General features: G+C 41.0%; 1 protein-coding gene across 2 annotated transcripts in view; it reads right to left on the bottom strand.

Moving 5' to 3' along the window:
- mpped2a (metallophosphoesterase domain containing 2a) overlaps positions 1-5486 on the bottom strand; it is an 80175-nt gene extending 74689 nt beyond the window's left edge. Inside the window, exons 1-3 of one of the 2 annotated variants that reach the window (XM_085357830.1) lie at positions 5064-5486; positions 3611-3720; positions 2536-2807 (exon numbers count right to left, since the gene is read on the bottom strand). In XM_085357830.1, coding sequence (XP_085213956.1) covers positions 2536-2648 — 113 coding nt within the window. In that variant the 5' untranslated portion in view covers positions 2649-2807; positions 3611-3720; positions 5064-5486. The remainder of the gene's footprint in view (positions 1-2535; positions 2808-3610; positions 3721-5063) is intronic. The other variant, XM_085357822.1, reaches the window with a different exon arrangement.
- Positions 5487-9011: the final 3525 nt, after the last annotated feature.

Genomic DNA, 9011 nt, shown 5'->3' on the forward strand with positions numbered 1-9011 from the left:
TTTTTTAAATTTTTATAAAGACAGAAAAAATATTGTGTGGATGTTCTATTATTTGCCTTTTCAAAGACTGCGGAAGCCTCACCAAACATCAAACCAGACTCTGTTCTGGTGAATCCTGTGCTGCTCGACATGTGTTAACCCAGACTCACGACGGCGCATTTGTTCTGATTTTTAATGTTGTCTTTGCGATCCATTAAAACAGGACTGATGTAACACAAGCTGATAGGTGAGGTCGCCTCCCTTTTCACCACACTCGGAAGCACGGGCACTTGCTGTACTTGGCAGCCCCACTTGCAGCTGAGGAATCCCAAATCAACACAGTGGCACAATTGTGAGAACACTGCCAACACCAAGAGGAAGGCAAAACTCCACTGAGCTGTTTACAATACTCCATCTCCCAAAAATAATCCTGCTTACATGAATGTGATTATTATGCGCGCACACACACACACACACACACACACACACACACACACACACACACACACACAGGATTGTGGGACTCTGAGTGTTTCAGGCAAATGATATTTAAAAAAAAACAAAAAAAAAAAAAAAACTTGTCTGCCAGATGTTGCTGCTCCCTAAAGTGAATCAGTGCAGCTGTTTGTTGAAGATCTTGGACTGACTAAAAACATCTCCTTTATGATTGTTTACATATCTGCATTATCTCAGCCTCTCACACTTCACATACAAAATTAATTAATTAATTTAAAAAAAACTCCAGTCCTACACGACAATCCCAACAGCTGCCATCTCGGTTCAGCCCGGTGCCACCACCACATCTGCAGCCCAAAGCAAAGACTTCTCCCGGCCTCTTATTTGGCTTCATACACACCAAGGTGACGTGGTTACTCCACTTAATACGTTGATTTGCCGATTTTTCAGCTTCACCTTTGATTTCAGTGTGATCTAAGAACGCTGTAACTGCGCAACAAGATCGAACATGTGTGCACAAATCTGTAATCGTGGCTCTGCAGCTCTCTGGAACAGCGTCTCAGCGATCTCTAAGATGTGATTTTGAAGGGATTGAATGGATTCTCACAAGTCAATCATATGTTGTTGTTTTTTTGTTTTTGTTTTTTACCATAACATTGCCTAAACTGACAATTTTATAATTACCATTTTCTGTGCTAACAAGGAAAGCTGGGAGGGGAAAAAAGCCATGAGCTTTGCTGTGATTTTACCCCCAACAACGTAATTATATGTGAGGACTTGGGAACGGCACATTTGTACAGACCTCACTGTGAAAGCTGTCTACAACAAAGATTAGAATGCTTTGGTTAGCGCTCTTATGTTTTGGCGTGGGCTGGATTTTCTCACATTATTGTACATTTTGGTGTTTTGACTTTCAAAAATTCAAAGCAGCGTCACCATCGACACTGCTCTACAATGTTTATTTCGGGCATAAATTGCATTTATCCCTGTGTGTTCCGCTCACGATGTAGAAAAAAGAAAATAAATTGATGGGCTGTGCTTTTCCCCATAAATAAATGCACACGTAAAGGCAAAAAAATGAAAAAGAAAACAGGAGAAAAGAAAGAAATGACAAACAACTCCATTACAGCGATGATGGAAACTACAAACAGGCTCTTCAATCTCTTCCTGGCCCTGCTGCAGGTTAACTTCACAACATACACAGAGAATAAATGTCACGAGCACGCAGTGTACACAAAACCAGCAGTCAACAACCTTTTGGAAAAATCTCACAACTGCTCTAATTGGAAGAAGACACAAAGTGAGCTGCAGCTCTGTTAATATCTGGTCACAGCTAAAACACAGCGTTGTAAAGTGTGTTTGTGTGTGAGGGTGTGTGTCGAGGGTTGATGGGTCACAGCGCTCTGACCCACTAATGAGAGGAGCAGCATAACCACATCAGACAAGAGCAACACTAAGTAACTGGTCTAATAAATAACTAAGGAGAGCGCCTTAATGCAGACAAAGCATCCACATACCGCAATGACAACATGGCACAAATGATAACCGTCTCACAGCGAGACCGCAGCACACACCGGTGAGCAGTACGCACCAACAGCACACGCAAGAAAGATTACAAAAATAAATAAATAAAACAACACCACAAGTTAGAAAAACCAGCGCAAGTATGTGTGATGCACAGAATCAGTGTTAGTCTGCAGCTGCTGCGCTTTTGTTCAGTGCTTCACTGCCGCTAAAACTTTTATTCACAAAGAATGATTTGTACTGCGTTACATCACGCACCACCATACACTCAGTGAACAACAGAGACTGCATTAAACCTGCTGGCTTCCTGTATTGTTCTTAAAGCGTATGCATGATTCTGAAATTAGTTTAAAATGTCACAGAAAGTGCAGGTTTATAAATGACACTGCTGCAATGTGTCATTTATATATTCTATTCTATTCTATTTAAATGTTCCTCGTGACCAACTCAGTTTGGAATAAAGATCACAAATAAAATTCATTTGGAGAGAGAGAAAATATTTCTTTCTGATTTAACTTTGCCAGCTCATAACAACTGTGTGTGTGTATTTGTGTGCGTGTGTGAGCGTGAACTTACATGTGGACGTGTGGGGGCTGGAAGCGGCTCTGGTTGATGTTGTAGTGCGTGAAGGCCTGTGTGGGGTTGGAGCTGTACTCGTCCACAGTGATGGTCACTTTGCCATGAGCCATCCTTCCACAGTTTGGACATGAGATGCTGTTCGTTCACCGAGATTCAGCAGCGAGCCGTGCGGCGGTCATCCTTCAGAGCTGCTCTCCAGAAGCCCAGGAAGCCTCCCTGCAGCAGCAGCAGCAACCCAGCTGACTGACTCGACCACGACACACTGCTCTCTGCACCGACAGGAGACACACACACCAGCTGTTTTAAAAAGACGTGCACTTTCTTCTGAATACACTCACGAGTAAGGGCTTCACATAAGAAAATAAAAAAAATATCGCAGGTTAGACTTATACATTTTAAAGTGAATGTAAATGCAAAGACTAAAGATAAAGCACGCATGCATGCAGTGACGGCATGTACAGTCTTATTCAGCTTCAGAGAACAGAAACCACCTGAAATTTGCTAGAAAAAAAAATCCTCAAACAGCTCATCAAACACATCCTCATAAAAGCCTCAATAGAAAAATACAATGAGGCAATTTAAACACAATTAGCAGATGTACTCTACCTTTAAAAGCAGCAAGGGAATTTTTTAAGAGTGAAGTTTACAAAAAACTCTTCTCTGACTTTTTAAGCAACAATTTCTACTCTGGAAAGCACTTTATTAGCTTCAATGAAAACATATTTAAATGTAAAAAAAATTAAATTTACATAAAAAATTTCAATCACTACAAGCAAATTAAAAAACAACAACAAAAAAACAAAAACAAAAAGAAAGGCTGCAGGCAGAATGTCTGCTGGTGAGGAATTGCTGCAATTGCTTCTATAAAATGAGAAATTCTTCACAATGCATGCATGCATCAAAGAGGTCTCCTTCCCCACTGACTGTAAGCCAAGCACAAAAACATATCCATGCTCCAATTTTGAAAGGATCCAATAGCAATTAATGAGATGCTATGGCATCTCTGCTCCACTGTACAACAAAGACTTAAAAAAGAAAATGCTGCTATGATGCATCCCTGGAGCTCACTCACCAGATCCGCTGTGAGTCTCCTTGCACCCTGAGCCTCCCTCCTGTCTGACCTCCCTAACTGATAGTAGAGTGGCCACTGTGGGCTTTGACAGCCGTTTTATACCAGACCTCCTGATGCAGCCATGAGCAAGAGAAGAAAAGAAAAGAAAGAGGGAGAAAAAATGCCCTCAATTTAACAAGTCTGTCATATCTTTTGGAGGGAAATCAACAAAGCTCGAGAGTTCACATGATGGTTAAATCCTTGGATGGAGAAGTGAGATAAAAACAAAGAAAGCGGCTGCTGGATAAACAAGACTCCAATTTAAACTTTGTTTTGTTTGTTTGTTTGTTTTTTAAAGAAAATGTCCTATTTTCACTAAAGCATTGATTTATGTTTTCTGGGTCGGCTGCATCCTGCTTCCTATTATGCACGTTATAAATTTAAGTCAAAAAGATATATGCCAGCCGAGAAAAAGCTGGTTAAACTAGACTTTTAAAATAAAATAAATAAATAAAAATTAAAAATGCATGAGCAAAATCTAAGCAGCTCCACTGCACACTCAACTCTTTACATTTCAAAGTGTGGAAAAAAAGAGTCACATTAAAATCCTTGTTACACATGAAACAAGTGTATTGATCTTCCTGGGCCTTAAATTTAAAAAAAGAAAAGAAAATGCACTTCTGTACAAAACTGCCCTATCGGATGTCCTGCACTTCACCTCCTCTGCAATCATTAAAAAATCTGAACCTAGTACTGCTTCTGCTGCAGTTACTCGGAAAATGTGCTTTTTCTCTGCAAATGTAGGCCGAAAATCTGTGTGCAGCATGCTCCACAGTCTTCTGATTTTGTGTGTGTGTGTGTTTCTATGTGTGTGTTGGGCTGCCGAAACTCGCCTGTCTGTCTCTACCTTATGGCTACAGTAGTAGCAACTAGCACTCTAGCTTAGCCTGCTAAACCTGCCCTGGCAATAGATTTTTTTATTATTATGCACGCTGTAGCTTCGCGTTGAGCTGCTTTTCTGTAACGTCGGTGCGCGCACACATGGTCGGTGCAGTCCTCGGATATGTAGCGCGCTCGTACGCCAGCATATAGCTAACTTCAGGAGTAGAAATCACTCCGGTAAGCAGAGGAGGGGTTGAAGGCGAATAAATTGACCCTTTCTGATCACACGCTCACACAACGATGCGTTCTATGCGCCGCTCGCTATTAACACCGCCGCTTGCAGGAACGTACACAAAAAGAAAGGTCCGTGCAATCCTGAACTCTGCTTCTGAGATACTAAAAGCACCCAAAGGTGGTCAGTGTCACAACACCGTCGCGCTAACCTCTGGCTCTTCCTCGTAAATGACAAGCCACCTTATAACCGACAGCTTTGTGTCAGGGGTTGCTTTTTTCCCCCTCCTAGTCTCCTCTCTTTCCCCCCTTATTCCCTTCCCTTTTCGGTTCTCAAAGAAAAGCGGAAAGGTTGTTCTACCTTCGTCGTGTGGGTTTTTTTTGTGCGTGTTTTTTGTGGCCGGAGAAAATAGTGTCGGGTCGGGGTCGCCCTCTACGCAGCGGCGGCGGAGGAGGCGGCGGCAGCGGCGGCGGAGAGACGTGGGTCCATGCGGCAGCAGCAGCAGTAGAGCGGGCAGGTTCGTACACGACCGTCCGGGGGTTGCGGCAGATAGGGCAGAACCTTCGACCCGACGGGACCTCTGCTGGCTCCTGTGGAAAGAAACCAGACAAGAAGAGAGCGGAGGGGGTAAAAGCCAGAGAGAAGGACGAGAGACACTGACAGACAAGAGAGAGAGAGAGAGATAGAGAGAGCGCGAGAACAGCTTGGGTCTGACGGAGGGGGAGCCGGAGTGCAGTGAGTCGAAGCTGCCACTGGGGTCAGAGAGCAGGAGCAAGCACAACCCCCCGCCACCTCCCGTGCGCGTGCCCTTACCGGCGGGCACACGCAAGAGGCAGGAGAAGTGGAGGGGAGGGCGGGGAAGGAGGAGGGTGCTCGCGCAGTCCCGCTCTATGCTGCATTCACTTACTTTCGGAAATGGCAAGTCTTGTCAAATGAATGAAATGAGTAAAGATGATTAGACAGGATGAGTATTTTTTTGTGTGTGGTAACAACAACGTTGCTTTGGAATAAATAATACTTTATTAAACCACAATGTATATTTACATAATTATTATTTTAAGCCCATGTTTCTAAACTGCCAGCTAATTTACAAACTATATAAGTATTTATAGAGCCTAGACTGCAAAAATGTGATATGTTGTAATATTCAATTGATTTATTGAAGATTGATCAGTCGTTTATGTGGCGACCAAAAGATGCTGGGAATACATGTCTGTGGGGAAGAAAACAAGTATGTCTGGTATAAATGCTACAACTTACTAATGATGTGATCTTTATAAAAGGGATTACAAGTAGTAGCAAATACGTTATTTATAAAGAGTTGTCAAGTGAGTTAGCTTTTAATAAATATAAGTTTCCAAGTATTGGCTGATAGTATTAATATTTAAAATCTAAATTAATGCATTTTTGTGGCACAGAAGATTGTTACCTGGAAAAAAGCTAAATTCTAAATTATTAAATAGAACTTTTTTTGTTTTTTAAAGAACATTACAAAGAGTCTGTAAGTATACCTAATGACTTAATTAATGATTTATAAGTCATAGAATGCATGCTTATTAAGCTGGATCAAAGTTTTTGTCTTAACATATAGCTTCTGCTATTATCATGCTTTGTCTTTTATTATCTAGAGGACAAATCCAAATATCTATAATAGTTCATTCAGTGTCTTTTGAGAACATTAACAATAGACTTGGCAGATTACCAAACAGCCTTTAGTTACAGAGTAACACCATGACAAACACTCATCTGAGGAATATTTCATAACATGAAAACCTAAACCTTGAAATACTAAGAAGCATCCATCCAGGTTCCGAAATTTACTGTTCTCCCTCTGTGTCTTCAGTTGGCCATGAAGAAAGCTGTGGACTGGAAGGTTTGCTTTTGGATATCAGGCATGGTCTAATAAGAAGGTTGTTGATTTTATTCCTTGAAATATGCAGTAATCAATACTTTTGGTAGCTGTACCTTGAACTTGTTTGTAACAAGCATATATACTGAAGCTAACTGATTGTCCTGGCAGTGACAGACAGGAAAGTACTGAGAGGAATGCACTTTATCTTTTATGGGTAAACTGGATACCTGTATGCCTCACTCTTTCCTTGTATTTGAGCATCAGCTAGCATGCACATTCTCACACTGAAACATAGATCAGTGGAAATGTTGACCTGGAATATTTTTTTCATAAGATCACAGATGTGTGGGAAATGGTGCCAGAGTGTAGAAGGTGTTGTAAAATCAATGATTAGAAGACAGCATGGCCCCTTTGGGTACACAAGTAAACAATACTAATGAGTACCTGTGGGAGTCCATCACACAACCTGAAATGGGGCAGCACAGTTTCCAAACTGGGAAAATCCTGAAACTTGGCTGACTGGTTGTAAAAGCAGCTTCCTGATCACCAGGGTTTAACTCACCGACTATCACTTCTCTGAAGTATAAGTGAAGTCTAGGAAAAAGGCTTGTCTTGATTTTCTTCAAACACAATTTTTTGATTGATCTTGATTTTTTTTGTGTGTTTCTCTCTCATGGTGTGCAGCCTTTACTATGATCTGTTTGTTTAAAATGTATTTCCACATGAAACTGATGTCACATTTTCAGTATTCAAGGTATAAAGCATCAGATATCGCATTCGTGTAGAGAAATAATCTAATCTCAAGGTCTGGGTGCCATCAGCTTTGAATTATACTCTTTTTCAGTGCATGGTACAGACTCTATTGTCATCACCTGAGCAAAGCAGGGTATCTGCCATCTTAAAAAAATCAAGTTTGGCTCAGTGGGAATTAACACAATTATTCAAACTATACTCTTGTACATGGGTGCACATAAGTGGTCCGCAGGTGCGCATGCGCTGTCAAAATAAAAGACCCGCACCAGATAAGAAGTTGCAACGCGCGTTTGCATACATAAGATTTTCTGGAGGAAGACAGACATTTGTTTAGAACTCTTAAAGATGTCGAAGAAGCAAGCTCCTTTAAGCAATTACTTTGGTGTTCCTCCACCTCTAAAGAAATGTCAGAAGGAGTCCGAACCGCAAAACAAGCGTGTATTCTCGGAAAAGTGGTTGCAGGAGGTGAGCTGGCTTCAAACAAATGATGAACGCACGGAGATGTGGTGCAGAATGTGCCATGAAAATCCCACTTTAGCGGACAACTTCTTATCTGGTGCGTGTTTTTTATTTTGACAGCGCGTGCGCACCTGCGGACCACTTATGTCCACCCCTGCTCTTGTATCATATAACTAACATATAATACTGTGCAAAAGTCTTCAGTCACCTCTCATTTTTTATATTTTTATCTACTGTATTTTTGGAAATACAGTAATGGTAAAATGGTAAATGGCCTGCATTTGTATAGCGCTTTACTCAGTCCCTAAGGACCCCAAAGCGCTTTACACTACATTCAGTCATTCACCCATTCACACACACATTCACATACTGGCAATGGCAAGCTACATTGTAGCCACAGCTGCCCTGGGGCGCACTGACAGAGGCGCAGTAGATAAGGCAAGAACAGATTTTGTACAATTCTAAAATCTGATGGTACATTTCTATTTTTATAATTCTGTCAGATTTAACAAAATCCCATACACCACTCTCTAAAATGTAGTCCCAAACCATGACAGCGCCACCACCGTGTTGTTACAGATGACTCTTTGTAAAAACGCATTGTACTCTCGATTTAGATTAATCTCTCCTGAAGACCTGTTGCTTTGATTTTTTTGTTGGGTTCTTGTGTAATTTGATCTTTTCTCTTATTTAGTTGTATTATCAATCTTATTTCATACAATATTCTGTAAAGTTTATAAATCATGACACATGATGACACAAATGTTCAACACTGCAGGGTATCCTTTAGTCATATCCTGCTTTAAAACAAAACAAAATAAAAAAAACAGTGCTTAATAAATCAATCAATGTGAGGTCCACATTTTATAATCACTCTGTAATCTTTCCTTAGTGGTTTGAAAGGTAATGTATTTTTTGTCCCCAGATAATGATCCATACTAACTTTGAAAAACTGATTTTGCCAATTGAAACCACCCCAATCAGAAAACAGTGAACGCTCTACAGTGGTAATCGATCAGTGTCTTAAAGCACCTTTAGTCTTTTGCAATTTGTGGTGTTGAATCCAAGCTTCCACATACTGACATGTTTACAACAAACATCCACTGCTCAAGCACAATGAATGGCGTGCTGTGTTTTGCACTGTTTGCTAAGTGTTCATTGTTCATTTGCAATCCTTACTACAAGTTTCTCCTCCAGGTGAGGCCCTGTCTCCAGGGCGCAGCAGCACAGAGCTTTATGGACGA

Source organism: Diplotaxodon limnothrissa, linkage group LG1 (assembly GCF_057381915.1).
Source record: "Diplotaxodon limnothrissa isolate DT_005_m linkage group LG1, D_limnothrissa_male_GT1.1, whole genome shotgun sequence".
In the NCBI taxonomy this organism is placed as follows: Eukaryota; Metazoa; Chordata; class Actinopteri; order Cichliformes; family Cichlidae; genus Diplotaxodon; species Diplotaxodon limnothrissa.